Below are 27,362 nucleotides of genomic sequence, written 5' to 3'. Positions count from 1 at the left end.
GAGCTGCAAGAGTAAATTTACCAGGCGTAACCTCATCCTGGCGATATCCATGCACAGAGTGGCAGTAGGCGTGACAATACAAACACGGCCCCAGCCCCTCCCTGAGACCCATATTCCATATACATTCAGCCCAGCCTATAGAGCCCCACTCACACTTCCCCCACATCTACACCTAGGGCCCTCAAATGTTTGTACACATATACCCTAGCCTAGATACTTACATTCATACTGACATAATACACCCCCCAACCTCCTGAAGAGACCCCACCCCCAAAGATTTGTCCACTATGCATACAGCTCTATCAAGAGCCATCTATCCATATGTACCCTCTGAATACCTGCCCCACAGAAACATGTCCATCCAGAAAACTAGCCCACCAGTTATACAACAGCACCAGGTATTTTCCCAGCATACTCAACCCCCTCCCCCCAAGACTCACACACTGTGACCCACCACCAAGAGATCCAAATGCTACACCCATCTCCCCCCCTCCCCCGACCCACACAGGATACACCAACTCAGCACACAGAGCTCAGGTGTGGTACTTTATTTTCTTAAATACTGTTCAGGAAATTGTAGCAGCTGAATGAAATGTAAGAGGCAGGGGTTGAAGGACAGGCCAAGGGAGATATACACAGTTTCCTTCAATGAAGTAAAATACCCTCCTTAGTTCCTCCCTCAACACCCAGGTAAAATGCTACAAATTTAGACTATTACTGGCCCCTTTTAACACTCTCTCTGCTCCCCAAAATCTCCAGCCACATAACTTTAGGAAGCAGGGGTCAGGTTTCCTGAAGAATAGGGGCATCGGGGAAAGGTGCTGTTTAAAAGGAGGATTGCCCCCATCAAGTGGGACATAACTTTAGGTGCTAAGTGCAGACTGCATCCCTCCCTCCCTAGTTTGGACTGCACATGAACAATTGGCATCATGGCTCCCCCCTCTCATGGTAACACTTGTACGAGACAAGGACTCCCAGGACCAAAACATGAGAAAGTCTAACGAAAAAGAGACCACAAAAAAAGGATGGGGGAGGAAGGTCTAACCTTTTAGAAGAAATTAGATTGTAACACTCGCTCCCCTTTTCGCAGTGCATTGTCCATCAAACCAAGAAATAAAGGGAGGAGAGAATTTCTAGAAAAGAGCAAATCGGGGGGGAGGGGGGGCTGAAGGGAAAGCAGGCTCTGTCCTAGAGACGGAGAGGTGTAGACAGCCATGCCCTAAGGGGGAGGGGGGTTCAAGTCTGCTGTAGGGGTGTGCTTCCCTTTTATTGCAGGGGTTCACTGGGAGGGGGAATTTTGTGGGTGCTTGGTTCCACACCCCAGATCTCCCGGGCATACTGAGCAATTGTGCGGTCACTGGAGAACTTCCCCGAGCCAGCGATGTTCTTGATCACCTTCTTCGTCCACTCTTTGGTGTTCTGAGGGCACAGAGAAGAGATCAGATATAGTGGGTAGGAAATCTGGACAGTAGGGCTGTGCACCTTCCCCGTTTCCCTCTGCCTCTCCCTTCCACCCTCTTCCCCAATACCATATCTCATCTACCCTCCTCATTCCCTTTCCCCCTTATATCCACTTCCCTAAAAACACCAGTTTTACCTTATAGAGGGCACCGACTTTCTCCTGGCACCTCATATAGTCCTCATAGTCTGCAAATACTTTGAATCTGAAACCAGCAGATGACAGCAATGAGCATGGGAGCTGATCTAGGCACACTTCACTTCCCCTTTGTGCTCTCCTCCCCCTCTTCACAGTCCCTCCCCCCAAAAACAAAATCACCTGTCATGATGCATCAGCAAGTTGACAATGTCCTTGAATAGATCAGGCTGCTTAGGAGAGAAGAAGCCACCATTGAGTTGATCAATCACCTGCCGGAGCTCAGGGATCCGGTCATAGTAATCCTTAGCATTGTAGCTGCTGGACATAAAGAAAGAGAAGCAAGATGAAGCATAAAGCTAGGATAAGGAAGCAAGGAGCTTATGGTGTGGACATGTAGAGACTTAAGAGGTGGAACCATATATATAGACTTGGCCTCTTGTATACTAATGGAGGGAACTTTATTTACCTAACCATGGGTGGACACAGCTGCCCCCCCCCCCCCCCACTTTCCCTCACCCATGTGTACATGCAGTCCCCTTTCTGAAAATACTCACCCCTTCTTGTCCATTTCGTCCACATCTTCCACTCGCATGCCAAAGATGAAAAGGTTCTCTTCACCTGCTTCTTCTGCCATTTCTACATTGGCTCCATCCATAGTGCCAATGGTCAAGGCCCCGTTCAGCATAAACTTCATGTTACCAGTGCCTGAGGCTTCGGTACCAGCTGTGGAAATCTGCTCTGAGAGGTCTGCAGCCGGCACCACTACAAGGAAGAGGTAGGGAAAATGACAGTGTGAACCAAGAAAGGGAGGCAATATATAGCAAACGGAGCAGTGGAGAGAGGTCAAAGCAGGCTCTGGGAAAAGAGTAAAACAGGTAGTGGCAGATGGTTCCCTGATGAAGACTGGATAGAGTTATGGTACAGGGAAGGACATGCATTAGACATTCCAAACAGTAATGAAGGGGGGACAAAAATGGAATTATTTCCTGACAAGTGCCAGACAGCACTGTGGGGTATTGTGAAGTAGCTGTGCATGATGGAACCTCAGCAAGAGCCAAATAGTAAACACAGCTAAAGGCCGACCCTAAGTCTGCTTTGTGTTTATCTGGAGCTGAGGTGGATCCTGACTCACTTACCTTTTTCAGCCAGGGACACACGATAGTTCTCCAGGAAAAGAACCTTCAGCCGGTCGCCCACCACTGGGTCATTGTTCACCACGTCCCCAATAGCCGTCACCAGTCTAATGATCATTTTGGCTGTGTGGTACCCTGGGGCAGCCTGAGGGGGTGAGGGCAGGGGAAACAAGATCAGAGGTTAGAGGTCACATGTTAATGAGGGTCCCCCCCCTCTTCTGGCCCCAGTGCTCCTCCTCTTCACCCTTACCTTTCCTCCAATCATCACCGTACGAGGTACAAAATGTTTGTTGGGGTCGCGCTTGATGCCTTTTTGGGAGGGGGAAGGGGGTAAGATTTAAAAAAAATAAGAGAGAAAGAAAACATCAGATCCTGGGATCACTACCCTCTATGGTATCCCTCCCTGCATACTTAAAGCAAACCAAGAGATGTGGGGGGGGGGGGGGGGGGGGGGGGAAGAAACCACCCCCTCACCCTTCTTTTCAAATACAAAGACAATCTTCCCCCCACAAAACGAATACCTCTAAAAGTTATATGGTTTGGGGAAGGTCTCCACAAAGAACAGAATTACTGAATTCTGGTTTAATGGGACTGAGTCAATATGGATTCAGCCAAGGGAAGTCTTGCCTCACCAATCTGCTACATTTCTTTGAAGGCGTGATTAAACATGTGGACAAAGGTGAGCCAGTTAGTGCAGTGTATCTGTATTTTTAGAAAGTTTTTGAAAAAAGTCCTTCATTACAAACCCCTGAGAAAACCCCTATCTGCTGTTTTCGACACTGTTGACCACACTATACTCCTAGATACGCTGTCCTTGCTTGGATTCCAGGGCCCTGTTCTTTCCTGGTTCTCCTCTTACCTCTCACTTCGTTCTTTCAGTGTTCACTCTGGTGGATCCTCTTCAACTTCCATCCCACTTTCTGTTGGTGTGCCTCAGGGTTCTGTCCTTGGACCCCTCCTTTTCTCCATCTATACCTCTTCCCTTGGTACCCTGATTTCATCCCATGGCTTCCAGTACCATCTTTACGCTGATGACTCTCAGATCTACATCTCCACCCCTAAAATCTCAAAATCGATCCGGGACAAAATCTCAGCCTGCTTGTCCGACATTGCTGCTTGGATGTCCCAACGCCATCTAAAGCTCAACATGACCAAAACTGAACTTCTCATTTTTCCCCCTAAACCCACCTCCCCTCTTCCCCCTTTCTCTATCTCTGTTAATGGCTCTCACATCCTCCCTGTCTCCTTGGCTCGTTAACCTTGGAGTCATCTTTGATTCCTCTCTCTCCTTCTCTGCCCATATTCAACAGATCGCCAAAACCTGTCGCTTCTTTATCTACAATATTAGCAAAATTCACCCCTTCCTTTCTGAATACGCTGCCAGAACCCTTATCCACACCCTTGTCACCTCTCACTTGGACTATTGCAATTTACTTCTCACTGGTCTTCCGCTCAGCCATCTCTCTCCTCTCCAATCTGTCCAAAATTCTGCGGCAAGACTTATTTTCCACCAGAATCGTTATACCCACACTAGCCCACTCCTCAAGTCACTCCACTGGCTCCCTGTCTGCTTCCACATTCAGTTTAAACTTCTCGTACTGACCTTTAAATGCATCCACTCTGCATCCCCCCCCCCCCCCCCCCCCCCCATTACCTCTCCACTCTCATCTCTCCCTACATTCCTCCCCATGAACTCCACTCACTGGACAAATCTCTCTTGTCGTCCCCCTTCTCCTCCACTGCTAACTCCAGGCTTCGCTCCTTTTCTCTCGCGGCACCTTATGCCTGGAATAGACTTCCTGGACCTATACGTCTAGCTCTAGCTGTTTTCAAATCTATGCTGAAAACCCACCTTTTCACTGCTGCTTTTAGCTCCTAGCCACTACTCAATTGCCCTCCCCTTGTCCCTTCCTTCCATCTCACCCATTACTTCCCTCACCCGTAACTGTCTTGTCTGTCTGTATTATTTAGATTGTAAGCTCTTTTGAGCAGGGACTGTCTCTTTGTATCAGGTGTTCAGCGCTGCATGTGTCTGGTAGCACTATACAAATGCTAATAATAATAATAATAAAACTAAAAAGCCACGGGATAGGAAGCAATGTTCTCTTGTGAACTAGGAACTGGTTAATAGATAGAAAACAGAGTAGGGTTATACGGCCAGTTGTCTCAATGAATGAAAATGAATAGTGGAGTGTCACAACGATCTGGGACGAGTGCTTTATAACTTATTTATAAATGATCTAGAAATGGGAATGATGAGTGAGGTTATTTAATTTGCAGATGACACACAATGATCCAAAGTTACTCAATCGCATATGGACTGTGCAAAATTGTAGTAGGACCTTATGAGATTGGAAAACTGGGCATCCAAATAACAGATTTAATGTGGACAAGTGTAAAGTAATAGGCATTGGGAGCAACCCAATTTACGGAAAACATGATGCTAGGTTCCACATTAGGAGTCACCACCCAAGAAACAGAATTAGACATCATTGTGGACAATACAGTGAAATCCATTACTCAAGAGTGCAGCAGTGACCTAAAGAGTCACCAGAATGATATAAACTATTCACAAAGGTATGGACAATAAAATGGAGTCTACTGCTTCATGGTGATTACTGCAGCTTGAATAATGTGTACAGTTCTGATTGTAGTGGAATTAGAAAAGGCATAGAGAAGGGCAACCATAGTCACTTTTACCTATGGGTGGGGGAGAAGTAGCAAGTTGCCCCAGGCCCAACTTAACAGGAGATACGTAAGTAAAGGCAGCCATGAACACAAAGATCACACCAGTCCTGCATCTTCCTTCCATCCCTCCATTCTCCTCCCCTGGTATAGCAGCTACCTTGCCCCCTGCAGCATCCTGGTTTGGGGGGGGGGAGGGTAAATCAACAACAAAAGTGCAGAACCCCTGTCCAGGCCACATTCTGCCAGCCCAACTCTTCAGAATCGGAAGATACATCAGAAAGGCCAGGGCCAGAAAGCCCTCAGCGGCACAGCTTGGACAGGGACTCTGCATCTTTAATACTGGCTTTTATTTCTACAGGGCATGGGGGGGGGGAGAGAATCCACAAAAGCCTGTCCAGAGCCTCATGGGCAGTTAAAGCGGCACTAAAGACTACTAAAATAAGGGGATAAACTCCTCTCATATGAGGAAAGTCTAAAGGAGGTCAACACTTCAACTTAGAGAAAGGATAGCTCAGGGGAGATACACTAGGGGTTTGTAAAATTCTGAGTGGAGTGGAACAGGTAAACATGAATCAGTTCTTCACTCATTCAAAAAAATACAAAAAGATTAAACTGGGAGATTCAAGATGGAGGCCATGTGCTTGATTGCTGCTGTGATATTTCTTACCTGCTTTGACTTTTCTTCCATATGGGGAAGAATAAAGACAGACAGTTAGGGCAGCCCTCCCAGCCTTCAGCCATGACTGTTGTGGAATTCATTGACATCTATGCAACATGTACGGGAGAGCAGCAGGAAAGTCTGATTGTGACCCTACTGGGATCAGGCCTCTGAGAGGTGTGAACTGAGCTTCTGGGCCCAGAAAAGAGGACCCTGCCTTTACAGCGAGTTCACATTCCCCGTGGTTCAGTGCTTAGAGCAGGAGTGGGCCCAGGTGCAGGTTTTTGCTCTGGTAGAAAATGCTGTGGGACGGCTTTCAGGTGCAGAGGGTGTCCAAATGCCTTGTAGAGAGGATTCTACCTAGACATCTCTGAGTGCCACTGGTGGTTTGGCGTGAAGAGCTATTCACAATGTCCCTGTGTCATTACCCACAACTCTTGTGAATAAACCACCAGTGAAGATTTTGGATTCTATCTGAACTCCAATTTCTGATTTGCAAAAACTATGCTCCCTGTGGTTAACTCTTAACTTCTCAAGTTAAGGATCTGGAAAGAAAACTCTCTCTACAAGGAAGTAATATATCAAATTCTTTGGAGCATCTTGAAATGCTCAGTATCTCAGTGTCCAGGAGTTCAAGCAACTATGATTAAAGCTATTTCTGGTGTACAAGCTAAACTGAAAATTGCTGAGAAAACAGTTAGGAGTAACAACTTTCCCCAGATTTAAAAAATTTCTCCTGAGGTAGTTATAAAACATTTCCCCACAATTCTTCAAAATATCAAAGTGTGAGCTGTGGCGTTCAAGAACAGAGGGAGATTTTACACTGGACTCTTCAGACTTCTCAGGTTCTACTGGTTAATTCTGGATTACCCTGTGCAATACCGATAGTGACTTTCGGTAATAATTCTGATAGGAGATTTCTTAAAGTAAAGGGGAGCAACTTATGAATATAAACTGATGGTATTTCCAAGTTGCAAGACACTAAGCAAATTTCTTTTGCTCCTTCCTGGAGTTCTTCAGCTCAGTGCTTCTTCCTATTTCAAATTTCCATCTAAATATGTTTTCTGGGATCCTTCTCACCCAACCACCAAGAGACTTTCTGTGACAGATACCCAGAGGCAGGGAACAGAGTTAAAGTCTCTGCTTAACATGGTTCAAAGTATGGTTTTGGTGCAATTGGACCACTGCAAAGCCCTGTATACTGGTATGTCGTCTGAGTGTCGGGGTTTTGCAAGTGGTCCAGAATGCAGCTGCTCAAGTCACAGTAGGAACGTCAAAGTTTTCTCATGTAACCCCTGTGCTTAAACAACTGCATTGGCTACCTGTGTTGCAAAGAATACAATTTAAGGTACTGATGATTATATACCAAACTATTTGCTGATGCGCCATTCTATTTGAAAAAAGTTTTGACTGTTTATCAACCAAAGATGTGCACGGAGGTCAGAGACTGCTACTACTACTACTATAGTGCTACTACAAGTACACAGCGCTGTACACATTATATATGGGTACTTTCTCTGGCCCTAGGGAGGTCACAATCTAAGTTTTTTGTACCTGGGGCAATGGAGAGTTAAGTGACTTGCCCAAGGTCACAAGGAGCTGCTGCAGTGGGAATTGAATCCAGGTTGCAAGGATCAAAACCCACTGCACTAACCATTAGGCTACTCCTCCACACAACTGTATTGTGGCTTTCCACTGATAGAAGTAGTGAGGTTATACCATACGGATATATGGGCTTTAGCCTTTGTTCCAGCTGGAATTTCCTTATGGAATGCACTACCTGGCCAGCTTTGTCACTGTGATAGTTTTGCACAGTTTAAAAAACTTCTGGAGACACAATTGTTTGTGACAGCATTTGGGGGGGCTTTATTGTTTGGAATAATGATGAGTTAATACTGTTTATTTTTAAATGTGCATTGTGTATATTTTTGATTTGTCTATTATGAATGTTTTTATGGAAACCACCTAGTTATAGGTGCTATATAGATGTTTAAAATAAATAAATAAATAAATAGTACATGGAGGTTTCTGTTTCCTTAATTTTTTTCCCCCTTATTTTTCTCCATGATATTGGATCTCCAAATGCGAGGACTTGAGGAGAAACTGAACAGCTTTTGCTCCCTGATATGTTTTGTTGTACAAAGAGAAATTAGGTCTTACCTGATAATTATCCCACAGGTTCTGGAACAGTGGGAAGGACTAATGGAAAGAAAATTGTGTCCATCAACCAGCAGGTGGAGATAGAGAACTGAAAACCAAGTTTAGCCATCTTTCTTGGCGTCCAGTCCAGCTCATCAGTATTTACGTAGACAAGCAATAAGAAGAAACTCAGAATAAACACAACCTTAACAACTCATTAACCTAACACTAACCAGATGAGCAAATATGACTAGATCTCTCTCATCTCTGAACAACTTGTAGAGAACAAGAGATATGCAAGAAGCACTATGCAAAGTGACTGTCGTTTTTTGACCCATTATTTCACACCGACTAAACATCTCAGAAACCTCAGGTGGGCCTCTGGAATAGTAGGAAAGTCTAATGAAAAGAAATGATTAGGTAAGACCTCATTTCTCCTTCTATTACATAGCTTCCCACTATTCCAGAACCTGTAGGATGTGGAGTGAGTGGGATCCTGGTGCCACCACCACCGCCCTGAGGACCGAAGCCCCAAAACTGGCACCATAATGTCCACCCTGTAGTACTTGGCAAAAGGTATGCAGCATCAAACGTCACCACCTTGCAAATATCTGCCAGAGATAGTAAGGTAGTTTCTGCCCAGGATGTCGCTGTACACATCATAGAATGAGCCCACAAGGCCTGGAGCCTGCTTCTCTGCAAACAAATAAGCAGATGCAATAGTATCCTTAAGCAATCTACCAAAAAGCACGATCTGTCCAATTTGCGAAACTCATTTGTGACTTCCAGATATCTAATGGAGAACTCAACGCACATCGATGAGATTCAAGGAAGAATATGGAACCTCTTCTTCCTCTCTGCAAAAGGACAGAAGCTCCACAGATTGATAGAGGTGAAATGTCGATTTCACTTAATTTCCACTGTTGGAAGAAAAGAAGGAACCGTGCACAGAGAGACCCCTGCCTCTGAAAAGCAAGGAAAGAAATCCCAACAAGAAAACCTGAAGCTCCAAAAACCTACATGCCGATGCAGCAGCCACCAAGAATGCAGTCTTTAGCATAACATCTTTCAAGGAGGCCTCCCAGAATAGCGCAAAATGAGGTGTCTGAAGAACCAGAAAGACTAAATTAAGGTTCCACTCTAGACACAGTGTATGAAAGGGAGGCTGCAAGTAGCCTGCTCCCCACAAGAATCGAATATCTGGGTGAGTTGCACAACACGTCTTCTGTAGTTGGCCCCTGAAACAGGCCAAAGCTGCAACCTGAACTTTTAGAGAACCCAACTCCAATCCTTTCTGAAGATCTGCCCAGAGAAATGCTATGATGTGCGCAATCTGAGAAGAGAGAAAATCCATGCTCAAAACACCAGCCCTCAAACGTCCTCCACTCCCTCACATACACCATGGATGTAGAGCACTTCTGAGCCTGAAGCAAGATAGCATTGACCGAATCAAAATAACCTTTTCGTCTCAACCGAGTCCTTTCAATGGCCAAGCCTTAAGACCCAAGGGGTGCAGATCCTCCATGAGCACCGCACCTTGCTTCAGTAGGCCGTGTACCTGCAGATGACGGAGAGGATCCCCATCCAGCAGTAAAATCAGGTCCACATACCATGGCCTCAGTGGCCAATTTGGGGTTATGAGAATTAATAACCCCGGTCAATGCAATCCTTTCGACATATGGCCTACCACGGGCCAAGGAAGGAAGGCATACAGTAAATGTATCTCCAGCCAGGGCTGCAGTAAAGCATCGATTCCCATCGATCCCAGTTCTTTCCGATGGCTAAAGAACTTGGGTGCTTTGACATTCCTTTTGGTCACCATCAAGTCCAGAAGCAGACAACCCCATCAATCCACTGTCAGCTGAAACCCATGGCTGGATAGTTCCCATTCTCCCAGATCCAAGGAGTGCCTGCTGAGAAAGTCTGCCTCTTTATTCAAGGACCCAGCGATATGAGCTGCCAACAAGCGGAGAAGACCTTTCTCTGCCCAACTCATGAGGGAGCCCACCTCCACAGCCAACAGATGGCTGCGGGTCCCATCTTGCTTGTTGATATAAACCACCACCATCATATTGTTGGAGCAAACTTGGACCAGGGCCCCTGCCAGAAAGAGAGCGAAGTCACATAAGGCATTCCGCACTGCCCTGAGCTCCAAGCGATTTATTGACCACTATGGCACATGGAACTTATAATGAGCTCCCCAACCCAACTTGCTGGCATCTGTTGTCAAAAAGGGAGCTCCGACGGTCAAAGTCCTGGGCAACAACCACCCTGTTTACTCCATCTGGCAACCAGTGACACCGGAGACCAACGACTGAGAAGAGATTCCTGTAATGGCCACATACAAGCCCTTGCCCATGGAACCCCTTCCATTGCCGCTGCCATTGACTCCAGAACCTGGATGTAGTCCCTGGGCCTGCCTTGACTAAGGAGAAGATAAATCTGTTAAACCAGCTTCAAACTCCTGCGCTCTGTGAGGAAGATCCTCTCCTGTGCTGTGTCGACTAGAATGCCCAGATACTCCAGCGTCTATGATTGAGTTAGTCTGCTCTTCTTGAAATTAATCACCCAACCCGATGACTATAGAAGATGGACAATTTTATCTGTTGCCATGTTGTTCGAATAGGGTGCACGAATGAGCCAGTCACTGAAATACAGATAACTCCGATTCTCTGATACCGAAAGAAAGCTGCCATCATAACCATAACCTTGGCAAACGTTCTTGGAGCTGTGGCAAGACAAAAGGCATAACCTTGAACCCGAAGTGAAAGCCCAGCACCAAAAAACACAGAAACATCTGATACGGCTATATGGGTATATGCAAGTATGCCTCCTTGAGACTGAGGGCGGTGAGAAATTTTCCCACTTGAACCAAGGCTATGACTGCTCTTAGTGTCTTCATGAGAAGGCGGAACTTTTGGAGGCAGTGGTTTAAACCTTTAAGATCTAAGACCGGACAAAAAGTGCCTTCCTTCTTTAGGACAATCAAGTAGACAGAGTATCTGCCTTGTCCTTGTTCGGTCTGGGGAACTGAACAAAGGCCTGGAGCGCCAACAAGGAATCTACGATGGCCTAAACCTCGACTGCCTTATTTCCCTTTCGACAAGGAGACTACAAGAAGAGAGGAGCAACCAGGTGGGAGAACTTCAACTTGTAACCTTCTATTCTAATATCCAGAACCCACTGGTCTGACATGATTTTGGCCCAGTCCTCCCGAAATTCCTGAAGACATCCTCCCACCGGAGGAAGAGAAGAGTGGACCAGCCTCACATCATTGCGAAGCTCAGGAGGTACTGGGTGCCGTAAGCTGACTGAGAGGACTTCCTGTCCACATGAAAGGAAGATAGGAGTGCCTGAAAGTGGGACTTCTACCCATATCACTGACGACCAGGCCAGTACCATCTGCTGTCTCAAAATCAAGAGCCCCCTGAAGACGAATGACCAGAGGCTGTTTATCCCTCTGGCAGCCACTGTGGCTTAGTTTCCCCCAATTCTTTCACCAGGTTACTCCAAATAACCACCTGCCCCAAAAGAGCAGTTTAACTAGACATGATTGATGCTGCATCCGCTGCACGATGCCACAACCAGACTTGTCGACATGCCATGATAGTCAAAGACATACTGCTGGTCGTAATATCTTTTAAATAGCATCTGCCAAGTAGGTCAACCCCGTTTCCTACGGGGCGTTATGGCGCCTGTCTTGTATTGCCAACTGCTGACACCATTCAGGCATGATCTTGACACAGACGAGCTGCACACTGATGCTTGAAGGCTCAAAGAGGCCTCTTGAAAGGCTTGATTCAGCGAGCCTTCTGCCTTCCTATCCTGTAGGTCTTTTAGGGCAATGCTCCCCTTCCACTGGCAAGGTGGTTATTAGTCACCACCATGATCCGGGAAGCCCACCACAGGAAGCTGCAATTTATCTCTCTCCTCCACAACTAACAGGTAGAGGAGAGCCATGGCTCTGCTCATTCTCAGCCCCAAGTCCAGTGAGACCCATTCTGCTGTAATCAGGTCCTGAATGTCTGGATGCAATGGGAAGGCCCTAGAAAAACTAAACCCCCTCATGATTGACGAAGATGGAACTCCTGACTGAAGCACAAGGCTCCTCAATGGAAAGCACTGCCAGTGCCTCAGAAATAAAAAGAGTACTGCGCTCCTCTTTATGAAACAACCTCGTACTTTCGGATTCTCTCCCTCCTCTAATGGCTCCTTCAACAATGGCTCCTCTGAATAGACCGAGGCCACATCAGATAAGGAGAGAGAAGCAGACATAGCCTCATCTGCCCAATCCTGGATGTCTAAACGAGATCTCTTAAGAGCCAGAGGGGCAGCGAGGCGAGATACTGAAGCACCATGTGGCAACCACCCTGGTGAAGTAGGAAGTACTCCTGTAGCAAGGACCTGCCCTCCAGGGGATGCAATATCCTCTCGCACCAAGGATATGTCTCCAAGAACTTCTGCCCAGATGGGAAGGGTTAGGACAGCTGTTGTAGTTGGTGATTCGATCAGTAGCTATGGAAATACCTGGGTGGATGGGCATCAGGATCACCTGGTTACTCGCCTGCCTGGTATAAAAGTGGCAGACCAGTCTTGGTATGTGTGGGTACAAATAACAGAGAAAAATGTGGGAGGGAGGTTCTTAGTTAGGAAGTCCAGATCCTCCAGGGTAGCATTTTAAAAAATGCTCCCCGTTCCATGAGCAGGGCCCAAGAGGCAGGCAGAGCTCCAAAGTCTAAATGCGTGGTTCAGACTATGGTGCAGGGATGAGGAATTTAGATTTATTAGGAACTGGGCAACATTCTGGAAAAGAGGGAGCCTATTCTGAAAGGACAGACTCCTACTTAACCGGGATGGAACCAGGCTGCTGGTGCTAAATTTTAAAAAGGAGATAGAGCAGCTTTTAAACTAAAATAGGGGTGGGGAGCCGACAGTCGCCCAGGAGAGCATGGTTTGGTGTGGAGCTGATATCTGGAGTGAAGTCACTAAGGAAATCTACTGTAGCATCACTTAATTTTCGAAAGGGCGACTACAACAAAATGAGGAAAATAGTTACAAAGAAGCTAAAAGGATCGACATGGCATTGTTTAAAAATACCATCTTGGAAGCCCAGACCAGATGCATGCCACACATTTACAATGGTGGAAAGAAGAGAAAATGACAGCTAGCATGGTTAAAAGGTGAAATGAAAGAGGCTTACAGAGCCAAAAGAATAACCATAAAAGAATGGAAAAAGGAACCAAATGAAGAAAATAAGAAGCAACATAAGCACTGGCAAAGTTATATGTAAAGCACTGATAAAGAAGACTAAAAAATAATATGAAGAGTAACTTGATCCAGAGGCAAAAAAAACCCTCAAGTAGCAACTTTTTCAGGAGGAAAAAACCCGTCTTTAATGGGTTGTTTCAAACGAACCCAGGAAGACACACATTAAATCAGCATTGGTGAAGTTTGTAGGTTAACACCAGCTAGTTTCTATTGCCCCTGATGCAGCCTGTACTTCTGGCAAAACATTGCCATGTCGGGCACTCATTTGTAAGCCCTGGGAGCGTTGAAACAACCCATTAACGACTGTTTTTCTCCAATAAGGTCTGCTCTTTTCTTCTGTTCCATGGTGGATATTGTAGACTGGTTGCCTTCTTGTTTTCTTACAAGAACTTTTTCAGGTACATCAGAAACAGAAAGCCTGTGAGGGGATCCGTGGGACTGTTAGATCATGAAGGAGAAAAAAGGGCACTCAGGGAGGACAAGGCCATAGTGGAGAAACTGAATGAATTCTTTGCTTCGGTCTTTACTGAAGATGTAAGAGATCTACCTCTAATGGGAAAAGTTTTCAAGGGTGATGATGCGGAGGAACTGAAAGAAATCTCTGTGAACCTGGAAGACAAACTAAGCCAAATTGACAAATTAAAGAGTAGTAAATCACCTGGACCAGATGTCATGCATCCAAGAGTACTGAAAGAACTCAAACATGAAATTGCTGATCTGCTTTTAGTAATCTGTAACCTGTCATTAAAATTGTCTGTAGTATCTGAAGATTGGAGGGTGGCCGATGTGACGCCGATTTTTAAAAAGAGCTCCGGGGGTGATCAAGGAAATTACAGTCCAATAAGCCTGACATCAGTGCCAGGTAAAATAATGGAAACTATTATAAAGAATAAAATTACGAAACACATAGATAAACATGGTTTAATGGGACAGAGTCAGCATGGTTTCAGCCAAGAGAAGTATTGCCTCACTAATTTGTTTCATTTCTTTGAAGGCATGAATAAACATGTTGATAAAGGTGAGCTGTTTGATGTAGTGTATCTAGATTTTCAGAAAGCTTTTGACAAAATTCCTCTTGAAAGGCTCCTGAGAAAATTAAAAATCATGGGATAGGAGGCAATGTCCTCCTGTGGATTAGGAATTGGTTACTGGACAGAAAACAGAGGGTAAGGTTAAATGGTCACTTCTCTCAATGGAGGAGGGTGAATAGTGGAGAGCTGCGTGTATCTGTACTGGGACTGGTGCTAGTCAACATATTAATAAATGATCTGGAAACTGGAACAAGTGAGGTGATTAAATTTGCAGATGACACAAAACTATTCAAGGTTACACAACTTGATAAAAATGAAACTGGAATGTATACACCCAGTACCTGGAAAATTCATATATTTAATAAAAATAATTTTAAATAATATCACCAATAGAAGAACAAATTTGCAACACTATGAACAAAATCTTGGACAAATCAACGTTTTCCTCAACATTTATACATTTGATACCACAGTCACAACCACCACCATTGCATCCAATCAGTACTGCTGTCCCTTCTGATTAGAAGAAGTATTGATAGGAAGGGTCTCCAATCATTTCACTTAAATTCACGCGCCAAGGCGTTTTTTGCACAGATTTGAAATCTGTGTATTCAACATATTTCCCTTCGGGCTCCATTGATTTCCAATTCATTCAGCAACAGATATTGTATTTTTGACCCGAGGCAGGCGGTTCTCACCACTGAAACACAGCCCTGTGCCGGGACGGTGCTGGGCAGACTTTTACGGCCTGTGTCGCGCAAATGACAAGACAGATAGACTGGAATGGGCTTCAACAGCAATTCCAGTATTGTAGTTCTTTTATTTATTTATTGCATTTGTATCCCACATTTTCCCACCTCTTTGCAGGCTGAATGTGGCTTACAATACATCATGAGTAATAGAAATATAGTAGAAAATAGACATTTAGTGTAACAGAAGGATCTTCAACATTGCTTTTGACTCGTAACCACTTGTAACCACTCGCCTCCACCTACCCTCCTCTCTTCCTTCCCGTTCACATTAATTGATTTGATTTGCTTACTTTATTTATTTTTTGTCTATTAGATTGTAAGCTCTTTGAGCAGGGACTGTCTTTCTTCTATGTTTGTGCAGCGCTGCGTATGCCTTGTAGCGCTATAGAAATGCTAAATAGTAGTAGTAGTAGTAGTAGTCTCTGTTTGGTGCAATAAATGAATTGTCACAGACACTCAATGTGTTGAAGCTTGTGTCACACTCTCTACTTCTTCTTTCTTCTTGGACTTCATGTAGAAAAATTAAACTTAATCCCCAAGAAACCAGACTCTTGTCTACAATACAGTGCCAGAGAAACAATGGGCCAGATATTCAGCTGGTGATAATCAGTGTTTTGCTGACCTCTGCCGCCATTAAACCCAGAAATTCATTGCTGGGCCATGTCCGGGATCCAGCACTGAATTTCTGGATATAGGGAGCCAGCTAAAACATAACTGGTTAAGTGTGATATTCAGCACTTAACCAGTTATGAAGAACCACATAAAGATAGGACTATATTTCATGCAGGCCTATCTTAACCAATTAAGTTCTGAATATCAGCACTTAACTGGCTAAGTGCTGTCTCTGCCCCCAGAACATCCCCAAAATATCCAGTTTCCACTTGAGCACTAACCAGGCAATTTAGCAGCACTATCTGGTTAAGTACTACTGAAAAGGCCTGGCTACCCCAGACAGAAGATTTAATTGGCCAGGAGATTCTCCTGGCTGTCTAAATCATTTTGAATAATGGGCTTAATGTGATACTTTTTCTCCTGTACTGTGGAAAATATACAGACAACAGATGTAAATTTCAAAAACTAAAAAAAACTTTATTCACTACACTAAAAATTAACAAATAAAACAAACAGAAAAAAAGGCAATACCATTCTACTGGATGGTGAGGGAAAGCAGTTTCCTATCCCGACCTGAGGAAGGATGTTTTGACTTATGAAAGCTAGTCAAAAAATTGAGCCGGTTGATATTGTGTATCTGGATTTTCAGAAGGCGTTTGACAAAGTACCACATGAAAGACTCTAGAGGAAATTGGAGAGTCATGGGATAGGAGGTAGTGTTCTATTGTGGATTAAAAACTGGGTAAAAGATAGAAAACAGAGAGTAGGGTTAAATGGTCAGTATTCTCAAAGGAGAAGGGTAGTTAGTGGGGTTCTCCAGGGGTCTGTGCTGGGACTGTTGCTTTTTAACATATTTATAAATGACCTAGAGATGGGAGTAACTAGTGAGGTAATTAAATTTGCTGATGACACAAAGTGTCATCGGGAGGTGGTAGAAATGAAAACGGTAACGGAATTCAAACATGCGTGGGATAAGCATAAAGGAATCCTCCTCAGAAGGAAGGGATCCCCAGAAGCTTAGCCAGCGGTGGGAGGCAGGGCTGGTGGTTGGAAGGTGGGGATAGTGCTAGGCAGACTTATACGGTCTGTGCCCTGAAAAAGACAGGTACAAATCAAGGTAAGGTATACACAAAAAAATGACACATGTGAGTTTATCTTATTGGGCAGACTGGGTGGACCATGCAGGTCTTTTTCTGTCGTCATCTACTATGTTACTATGTTATTCAAAGTCGTTAAATTGCGGGAGGATTGTGAAAAATTACAAGAGGACCTTACGAGACTGGGAGACAGGGCGTCTAAATGGCAGATGACGTTTAATGTGAGCAAGTGCAAAGTGATGCATGTGGGAAAGAGGAACCCAAATTATAGCTACGTCATGCAAGATTTCACATTAGGAGTCACGGACCAAAAAAGGGATCTAGGTATCGTCGTTGATGATACGTTGAAACCGTCTGCTCAGTGTGCTGCTGCAGCTAAGAAAGCAAATAGAACGTTAGGTATTATAAGGAAAGGAATGGAAAACAAAAATGAGGATGTTATAATGCTTTTGTATCGCTCCATGGTGGGACCCGCACCTTGAATATTGTGTTCAATTCTGGTCGCCGCATATCAAAAAAAGATATAGTGGAATTAGAAAAGGTGCAGAGAAGGGTGACGAAAATGATAAAGGGGATGGGACGACTTACCTATGAGGACAGGCTAAAGCGGCTAGGGCTCTTCAGCTTGGAGAAAAGGCGGCTGAGGGGAGATATGATAGAGGTCTATAAAATGATGAGTGGAGTTGAACAGGTAGATATGAAGTGTCTGTTTACATTTTCCAAAAATACTAGGAATAGGGGGCGTGCAATGAAGCTACAATGTAGTAAATTTAAAACGAATTGGAGAAAATTTTTCTTCACTCAACGTGTAATTAAACTCTGGAATTCGTTGCCAGAGAATGTAGCAAAGGCAGCTAGCTTAGCGGAGTTTAAAAAAGGTTTGGACGGCTTCCTAAAGGAAAAATCCATAGACCATTATTAAATGGACTTGGGGAAAATCCACTATTTCTGGATAAGCAGTATAAAATGTTTTGTACTTTTTGGGATCTTGCCAGGTATTTGTGATCTGTATTGGCCACTGTTGGAAACAGGATGCTGGGCTTGATGGACCTTTGGTCTTTCCCAGCATGGCAATACTTATGTACTTATGTACCCCTGCCTGTCTCTCTCACCCTGGCATGCAGCACTACCCCATCTCTCTTCTCCCCGCACCATCCAGCATTGCCCTTATATCTCTCTCCTTCCATCCAACATTACCTGTCTTTATCTCTCCCCACTCCCATGCAGCATTGCCCATTTCTCTCTATATCCCCCATTCAGCACTGCCCCATCTCTATTCTCCTCATCCAGTACTGTCCCTGTTTCTCTTCTCCCCATCCGGTGTTGAGGCTATGCCTGTCTCTCTTCCCCTTCCTATCTCTATCCCCCTGTCCCTCCAATGCATCATTGCCTGCCTGCCTGCCTCTCTCTCTCCCAATTGAATATTGCCTATCTCTGCCCCCCAATACAGCATTGCCTCTGTGTGTGTGTGTGTGTGTGTGTCTCTCTCTGCCATCCAGTATTGCCCTGTGCCCTGTTTCTATCTCTACTATTGCCCCCATCTCTCTTATCCCCTCCATCATCACCCTGCTATATAGTCTCCAGCTCCCCCTCCCCCCATGCTGCTTCTCTAGTCCTCCTCCCCCTCCACACATCCTGCTTCTCTAACCTTCCCCTCCCCCTCCAATGCTGCTGCATTTCCAGCCCTCCTCCCTGCCAGATGTAGCTTCTCTATTTTTTCCCTCCTACCCAATATCGATTCTCCAGCCCTCCCCAGACACGGCTTCCCTAAGTCCTCCTCCTCCCTCCCCCATGTTGCTCCTCCCCTACCTGATACTGCTTCTCCAGTCCTCCCCCGCAAGCCCCCCCATCAAGGGCCCCCCACCCCCACCCAGAGCTACCTGACAGCAGTCCTGGTGATCTAGGGTAGAGCAGGCAGCAGTAATCCCCAATCGCTGCTGCTGAGGCTAGCTCCAGGTTCAAAATGACAGCCATGAACTACTGAGGTTGCAGAGCCGACCCGGGCAACAGCGACTGGGATAGCTGCTGCCCCCCATACCAACACCATCAGAGCTAACCAATACTGCTTCTCAAGTCGTCATCCTCCTCCGCAAGCCCCCCCCCCCCCCCCCCCCCTCTAGAGGACACCCTCCCCCCCAGGGCTACCTTATACCAGTCCTGGTGGTCTAGTGCACAGCAGGCAGAAGTGATCCCCAACTGCTGCTGCTAGCTCCAGATTCAAAATGATAGTCGTGAGACTATCATTAGAGAGGTCACAGAGCCGACCCGGGCAGCAGCAACTGGGGATCGCTGTTGCCCGCCGTACCTACACCATCACAGCTACTGTCGGGAAGGGCAGTGTGGGGGGGAGGGGTCCCCATAGGGAGAGGAATGGAAGCTGCTGGCTAAGCAAGGAGGCAATGTATGGGGCACAACTTTGGCAATCCCGCCTCCAGAGCCTCTGCAACTGAGGGACAATACCAGAAACTTCTTCAGTGTTAATGTAGAAGTGGTGGAAAAATCTCCCAGGTGGTCTAGTGTTGAAGCAGTGCGTGGCAACCACAAGTCAATCAACAGGCAGTTGGACGTTATGAATCATATAACTTCCAGCCACCTGCTGATTCCAAGCCCTAGGAAAAAGGTGCTGGCCGCTAGCTTCAAAGAGGTTATTAAATCTTCTTGGCTAGCTTAAAGAAAACAAGTGGGGGCGGAACCATGAGGGCTGATGTCACTTTGTGGGGGAAAAAGTGCCAGAATGCCGTTCCACCCCATTCCGGCACAAATTAAGCCCTGAATATGGACTAATGCAAAGTGATGCACATTGGAAAGAACAATCCAAATGTTAGGGTCCATCTTGGGAGTCAGCACCCAAGAACAAGATTTAGGTCTCATCTTGGACAATATGCTGAAATCTTCTGCCCAGTGTGCAGGAATTATTAGGAAAGGAATGGTAAATAAGACCAAGAATACTTATAATGCCTCTGTATTGCTCCATGGTGTGACCTCATCTTGAGTATTGCATTCAATTCTGGTCACCATATCTCAAAAAAGATATAGCAGAATTAGAAAATGTTCGAAGAAGAGCAATCAAAAAAGGGGAGGAAATGCTAAAGAGGTTAGGGCTCTTTAGCTTGGAAAAGATTGGGGTAATATTGTTTAGGCTGGTTCCCCAGATTATCAAATAAAACAGAGATATGATTGAGTGGTGTAGATCAAGTAGAGGTAAAATCGACTTTTTCACTCTTTCATACAGTACAAAGACTAGGGGACACTCAATGAAATTACATGGAAATACTTTTAAAACAAATAGGAAAAAATATGTTTTCACTCAAAGAATAGTTAAGCTCTGGAACTCTTTACTGGAAGATTAGTAACAGTGGTTAGTCTGAGTTTAAAAAAGGTTTGGACAAGTTCCTGGATGAAACGTCCATAGTCTGCTATTGAGTCAGACATGTGGGAAGCTACTGCTTTGCCCTGGGATTGGTAGCATGGAATGTTGCCACTATTTGGGTTTCTGCCAGGTACTTGCGACCTGAATTGGCCACTGTTGAAAACAGGATACTGGGCTAGATGGACCAGTGGTGTGGCCCAGTGTGGTTATTCTTATGTTCTTAAGACCTTGCTTCAGCAAATGGGCTTGGTGTAAGAGCAATATAAACTCCGGAGAAAACAAAGATCCTGATGCAGTTCAATGTTCTGTCTGGCCCTGAGGCTGTAAAATGGCAGCTGTGCTCCGCCCGTGATCAGCCAAAGGCTGCTCCTCACTGCCAGTTGGCTCCAATAAAAGGGCGCCTGTTCCCGCACTCTCCTGCCTCAAACTGCGCACCAGCATATTCAGATACTGTGCCAACTCCAGAGATGTGATGCCACTGACCATTTCCACTGCGTCCCACAAGATTCCTAGCTTGCACACACTGCAACGCCCCACCACCAGCCAGTGGGTCCCACACCAGGAACACCACTTAACTGCCTCCGCAGGAGTTGCCATTCAGCCCAATTGTCTCCAGCGCAGCACAATGTGTCCCAAGCGGCGAGTAAGGATCCCTCCTCTGCACAGAGAACTTGCAACCTTCCAAGCGGTTCTGAAGTCAAACTTTAGTTGGACTTACCATTGCCAGCTGCTTCCCCCAAGCTCACAGTCTCCACAAGTCTTACCCCAGATGAGACAGAATCATGACCAATACTCTGTCCCACACTCTCCAGTAAACCTCTTTCCTTCTTTTATTTTTTTTAAAGTGGTTGTGTTGAAAAAGGAGAGCTCCACAAGAAACAGGGGAGAAGTGAAGGGAGGTAAGAAGTAAATTTGCAGGGCACCAGAGGAGACAGGGATCTGAAGACCTCCAGGTATGACTCTTCAGACTCAAGCCACCCACAAAGCTCAACTGGAGACCAGTTGGCCAACTGGACCAGAACCAAATCACTTGGAACCAGAGCCTGAAAAGTGTGTTCATCCACCTGCTGGAGACAGAAAATACAGAGGAGATGGACTGGATGCCAAGAGAGATATGCCTCAGCTCAGCTTTCAGTTCTCTATCTCCACCTGCTGGTTGATGGATACAATTATCCCACAGGTTCTGGAATAGTGGGAAGCTATGTAATGGAAGTTTTGTTTGCTTGATTTGTAATAATGAAAATCTATAAGTAAAAAATAAAAAGACTGAAGAACATGCCATGAAGTTACTAAGCAATACATCTAAAACAAATTAGAGAAAATATCTTCATTGTACATATAGTCCATTTCAAGAGCTTTTAAGAAGTACAGGTTGATATTTGATGAGCATGTTATAGTTACTGCATCTTGTTGTTTTTGCTTTGTATTATGTTTTAATTTTGAATGTGATTTTTATGATTATATACATGAATTTTTGGTATCCACCTAGGTAATTAGGAAGAATATAAACCAATAAACTAAACATACAAGTTAGCTCTAGAATTCATTGCCTGAAGATGTGGTAAAAGCAGTCAGCATAGCAGGGTTTATAAAAGGTTTGAAAGTTCCTGGAGGAAAGGTCCACAAATTATTAAGAAGCATTTTCTCCCAATGGTATCTTATCCCTGGGGGAGGGTAGCATGGAATCTTACCAGGTATTTATGACCAGGATCAGCCACTGGGCTTGATGGATCTTTGGTCTAACCCAGTATGGCAATTTATGCTCTGGACACATAACGGACAAAGGAAGAGATTCCTTCTTCTCCTTTGACATTTACGTATATAGAGTGTTGGAGAGGGAGGGGAGGAAGAGAGGGGATCTCCACAACCATTTCTCTCCCTTTCAATTAGGTTATGGAGTGATAATGTGAAAAAGCAGCCCTCCTCTTCTTCATAATCCCTCTCCTCCCCCCCCCCCCAAAAAAAAAAATAATCACTCACGGTTGTACAGTGTGATCACGTGCAAGCAGTTCAGCAGCTGCCTCTTGTATTCATGAATCCTCTTCACCTGTACGTCAAACATCGAGTTGGGATTGATCTTTACCTTGTATTCGTTCTCCAGATACACAGCAAACTTTAACTTGTTCTCCTGTGGTGGGGGGGGTGGGGAGAGAAAAAAATAACCTCAGATAAATGGACATCAAAGCCCCCACCATCTTATCAGATACAAATCCTCAGGTCATCCCACCCCACAACCTATCCCAAAAACCTGATTCCCACCTGTTTGACTTTGGCAACATCCCGGATAAAGGCTTCGTCATCTACAAAGGCCAAAAGTTTCTTCAGATGGTCCATGTTGATAATATAATCCTCTCCAATTCTCTAGTGTACAGGTAAAAAAAGGAATTAATAAAATATATCATAATAACAAACCCCCTCCAGCCCCTTCCTCATTCCTCTCCATGAGCTGCACCTTCCTGCGGCAGTACCCCCAACACACCCAAAGCATGACCCAACAGCGGGAAGAAATATTGGGGAGAAAAAGCCACCAAAGTCTCATGAAGAGTCACAAAGAGACTGGTGTTTGCCTACCTCAGCAATGACCTCAGCCAGTCCAGGGTTGCAAAGCAGCAGCCAGCGCCGGGGGGTGATTCCATTTGTCTTATTCTGGAACTTGTGGGGTTCCAGCTCATAGAAATCTTTGAACCTACAGGGAGAAGATGATTACATAAAAGAGAGAGAGAAGAGCAATATCAGTGCCAAAACGGAGCACGGGTAGGGAAGAGACAGTATAGGTAGGGAGGGGCAGAGTGCTACCTGCAGCAGGACGAGAGAAGTGCATGACACACACTGAAGAGAAAAGGGGAAAGACAAGGATCACTCACACGCTCTTCTTGAGGATCTCAGAGTGAATCCAGGCAACACCGTTGACAGCATGTGAACCCACGATACAAAGGTGAGCCATGTTAATACGTTTCATGTCTCCCTCTTCCACTATTGACATCCGACGCATGCGGTCAAAATCCCCTGGATACATGGCAGCCACTCTCTGAGAGGAAAGGGCATGCAGCAAGGTAAGCAGACTGTGGTGGTCCTCTCTCTCCACTAGTGTGCTAACCCTCAAGGCCTATCTCCAGTCCATTACTAACTTATCATTCACTTTCATACATCAATCCAATTCCTGGCTCTATTCATCTCTGCCTAACCTTCATGTCAAGCTCTTCCCCTTCCTGACCCAACCCCAGCACTCCTACACTTGACCACAACTCCCTCCACCAACAAAACACGAGTACCCCCAGCTCTCTCCAGACTGTCATCTGCCTTATCCCCAACCCTGGCCTTCTCACCTCTTTTCCACTATCTCTGGTACAATTTGCCCCGTCTTCACCATGTAAGCCCTAGCTCCCCCTCCCAACCCCACTCACATCCATGTGGCGCTGATTGATCTCATAGATAATCTGCAGGTGTCGGGGGAGCAGGTTCTCCAGCAAGTGAACAGGCCAGCGCTCCAATGCCTCGGGCAGTACTGTGTGATTGGTGTAGGCACATGTCTTAACTGTGACATCCCAAGCCTGTGGAGACAGCAGAACAAGAACATTAAACCTAAATCCCAAATCCATGAGATTTATCAACACTCCTCTTCCTCTCCCCAGCATGGATTCAGATCCAGTGCTAGTATCTGGAAGGGAAGACATGAGGGCCTGTAGAATCTTCATCAAAGCAAACAGGGTCAGACTCAAACATCTGAAATGTTATGGAAGGTATAATAAAAGACATTTAAATACCTTCGTGGTGTAAGTACACAGAAGGTGGGCCTCTTCAATCCAGAAGCTCTAGAATGAGGAGCCATAGGATGAAAGAGAAATGGGGCTAGATTCGGGAATGATCTAAGGAAATATATCTTTATGGAAAGGGTGGTGGTTGCGTGGCATAGCTTCCCAGGGGAGGTGGTGCAGTCAAGGACTGTATCTGAATTAGAAGCCAACTAAATTTTGATTTCAGCACCAAAACCTGCCCAACATCCAGGTCTGGTCACCCTTCAGCTGAAACCGAACTCCCCCCCCCCCCCCCCCCCAAGCCCCATCAGAGTGGGTCCCAATGGGTTGAGCCAGCCACAACACCACCTCTACCCTCTCACCACCTGAAGGCCCTTCCTAGGCCTACCTTTAAATGCCCTTGTGGTCTAGTGGACTCTTTCGGGCAGGAACAATTCCCAGTCACTCCTGCCCCCCACTGGCTCCTCAGTCAAAATGGCTGCCAAGACTGCTGCGGAGGTCCCAGTAGCCATTTTAAGATTGGAACCAACATGAACAGGAGTAACCCTCAGCTGGGGACGTGTTCTCTCTGCCAGGGGTGGGGCCCAGGAGGACCTGCTCTTTCTGCTAGGGTGGAGTGGCCTTTTTCGGTTTCTGCCGAAACCATGGCAAATTTCGGCTGCTGATTCGGTTTCAGTCATTTGGTCACCCTTTAATATGAATTTAAGAGAATATGCGACAGGCACAGAGGATCCCTAAGGCATAGGAAAGGCTGGATGGTCTTTGTCTTTTGTCATGTTGTATGATACCCCTGGGAGGGACACGTCTGCAAGGTTGCCATCACCAAGTAGGAACAATCTCAAGTTCACCACAAAAGTACAAAGACACTTGAAGTTAAGATGACACCACCCCCCTGCCCCCACCCCCCCCAACCTCCTATTACAATTTTGGCTACAAATTCTCAGTGGAACCCCCCCCCCCCCCAACACACACACACACCTTCCCAGAGAAACAAACATCCAGCTTGGGGAAGCTGTCTCCCTCTTTTACCTTGTTCCAGTCCAGTCTCTCAATGTCCACAAGGATCCGCATAAGCTCTGGGATGGCCAGAGAAGGATGGGTGTCATTCAGCTGGATTGCCACCTGCCAAGGGGGAGAGAGAACAGATAGTAGAAGGTCTATGGATTAGTGGCAGCCCCAGGGGAGGCCCCCCACCCCCATCCTGTCCACAAAAGTTTACCTTTTCTGGGAAGGCATCGAATGAGGTGCGCACAGGGTCCCGGCAGCCAAATTTGGAGGACTTGAAACGCCGAATAATATCCTGAAGTGTGGCAGCCACCACAAAGTACTCCTGCTTCAGACGTAGTTCTTTTCCCTCAAAGAACTGAAAAATGCAGTCGGGGGGGGGGGGGGGGGGGGGGGGAGAAAACTGAGTAAACCACTTTCTATTTCTCTCATCCCCAGTTCCTACCCCATTTCCCACTCGCCCTGCACTGCCATTCCATTTTAGCCTTCCATACATCTACCCCTTCCCCCAAACACACACAGCATAAGAACAAAGTGAGGCCGAAGGATTAATTATAAAAAGAGGATTATTGCAAACCTCCCCTCCCATCCAAGCATTCCATGCTGACAAGATGTTATCCCTCCTCCACCTCTCCACTCCCCTGTAAAAGAGCGACAATGTCAGTTTCAACGCAGAGGGGCAAGGGTCTGACACTACTGACTTTTGCCCTCCAGCCTAACCTGTGTTGCGGTACTTACATTGTCATTGGGATACAGGACACGGGAAATATTCTCAGCCAGATTTCTGTCCAACACAGCCTGTATGTAACCGCCGACATTAACTGTCAGTAGAGAGAAACAACTGTTAGAAACTGCCACCATTTAGCTTCCCCACCCCAATCTGGTCCCATATAATCCTGTTTTCTGTCTAGCTCTGCACAAAGATCGATCACCGTCTCCTCCGATTGTGCCTAGTCCTACCCCTCCACCCATCCACTTTCAATCTCATGCAGCACACTAGCTTTCTCAGCAGCTCCCACCATTCCCCCTTCAATGAAGAACCAACAACATTTCTATCTTCTTCACTCACAGTCCTTCAGATTGAACTCATTGGGGGCTTTGGCAGACCACAGCCTCATGGTGTTCACAGTGTTATTCCTGTAGCCGGGCACTGGAGTGTCATATGGCAGAGCAAGGACTACCTATGGGAAGAAGAAAGGAGATTGCAGATGGGCAGATAGCAAAACAACAAGGAGGGTGTCCACATTACCTTATGCTGTGCAAGGCCCTAAGTCTGAGGCTTCAGGGCCTACTCTGTATCAACCTAAGGGTCTCTGGAAAGCAGCTCTGACATCGCCCCCCCCCCCCCCCCCCCCCCAGTCTGATCCCTGGGAAAGAAAGGATGTCTCGTAACACCACCAAGCAATAAAACATCAGAATCTGCACAGGAAAACAACAGAAATAAAACCACTGTCTCCATAAACTGCGCTAGTTCACAGGAATTCATACTAGGAGTAGCCTAGTGTTTAGTACAGCGACTTTGATCCTGGGGAACTGGGTTCGATTCCCACTGCAGCTCCTTGTGACTCTGGGCAAGTCACTTAACCCTCCATTGCCCCAGGTACAAATAAGTACCTGTACGTATTATGTAAACCGCTTTGAATGTAGTTCAAAAACCACAGTACTACGCCTGGAATAAACTTCCTGAGCCCCTACGTCTTGCCCCATCCTTGGCCACCTTTAAATCTAGACTGAAAGCCCACCTCTTTAACATTGCTTTTGACTCGTAACCACTTGTAACCACTCGCCTCCACCTACCCTCCTCTCTTCCTTCCCGTTCACATTAATTGACTTGATTTGCTTAATTTATTTATTTTTTGTCTATTAGATTGTAAGCTTTTTGAGCAGGGACTGTCTTTCTTCTATGTTTGTGCAGCGCTGCGTATGCCTTGTAGCGCTATAGAAATGCTAAATAGTAGTAGTAGTAGTAGTAGTAGTAGTAGTAGAAAGGCAGTATATCAAGTCATATTCCCCTTTCCTTTCCCCTTAGTGAATCAGGAGACATACAGTGGGGGAAATAAGTATTTGATCCCTTGCTGATTTTGTAAGTTTGCCCACTGACAAAGACATGAGCAGCCCATAATTGAAGGGTAGGTTATTGGTAACAGTGAGAGATAGCACATCACAAATTAAATCCGGAAAATCACATTGTGGAAAGTATATGAATTTATTTGCATTCTGCAGAGGGAAATAAGTATTTGATCCCTCTGGCAAACAA

The 27,362-nt window shown here is 45.7% G+C and overlaps 1 protein-coding gene across 2 annotated transcripts in view; it reads right to left on the bottom strand.

The window, feature by feature from the left end:
- Nucleotides 1-527: 527 nt before the first annotated feature.
- Nucleotides 528-27,362, bottom strand: part of PYGM (glycogen phosphorylase, muscle associated) — a 58,902-nt gene continuing 32,067 nt past the window's right edge. The window contains exons 6-20 of one of the 2 annotated variants that reach the window (XM_030217487.1): nucleotides 26,175-26,286; nucleotides 25,844-25,926; nucleotides 25,320-25,463; nucleotides 25,130-25,222; nucleotides 23,750-23,896; nucleotides 23,210-23,373; nucleotides 22,917-23,031; nucleotides 22,605-22,706; nucleotides 22,326-22,473; nucleotides 2,981-3,039; nucleotides 2,734-2,875; nucleotides 2,152-2,359; nucleotides 1,778-1,915; nucleotides 1,598-1,664; nucleotides 528-1,419 (exon numbers count right to left, since the gene is read on the bottom strand). In XM_030217487.1, coding sequence (XP_030073347.1) covers nucleotides 1,267-1,419; nucleotides 1,598-1,664; nucleotides 1,778-1,915; nucleotides 2,152-2,359; nucleotides 2,734-2,875; nucleotides 2,981-3,039; nucleotides 22,326-22,473; nucleotides 22,605-22,706; nucleotides 22,917-23,031; nucleotides 23,210-23,373; nucleotides 23,750-23,896; nucleotides 25,130-25,222; nucleotides 25,320-25,463; nucleotides 25,844-25,926; nucleotides 26,175-26,286 — 1,875 coding nt within the window. In that variant the 3' untranslated portion in view covers nucleotides 528-1,266. The remainder of the gene's footprint in view (nucleotides 1,420-1,597; nucleotides 1,665-1,777; nucleotides 1,916-2,151; nucleotides 2,360-2,733; nucleotides 2,876-2,980; nucleotides 3,040-22,325; nucleotides 22,474-22,604; nucleotides 22,707-22,916; nucleotides 23,032-23,209; nucleotides 23,374-23,749; nucleotides 23,897-25,129; nucleotides 25,223-25,319; nucleotides 25,464-25,843; nucleotides 25,927-26,174; nucleotides 26,287-27,362) is intronic. The other variant, XM_030217488.1, reaches the window with a different exon arrangement.

Source organism: Microcaecilia unicolor, chromosome 11, assembly GCF_901765095.1.
Source record: "Microcaecilia unicolor chromosome 11, aMicUni1.1, whole genome shotgun sequence".
Classification (NCBI taxonomy): domain Eukaryota; kingdom Metazoa; phylum Chordata; class Amphibia; order Gymnophiona; family Siphonopidae; genus Microcaecilia; species Microcaecilia unicolor.
The sequence above is the reverse complement of the archived record's forward strand: the minus strand, read 5'-3'. Positions and strand labels throughout refer to the sequence as shown.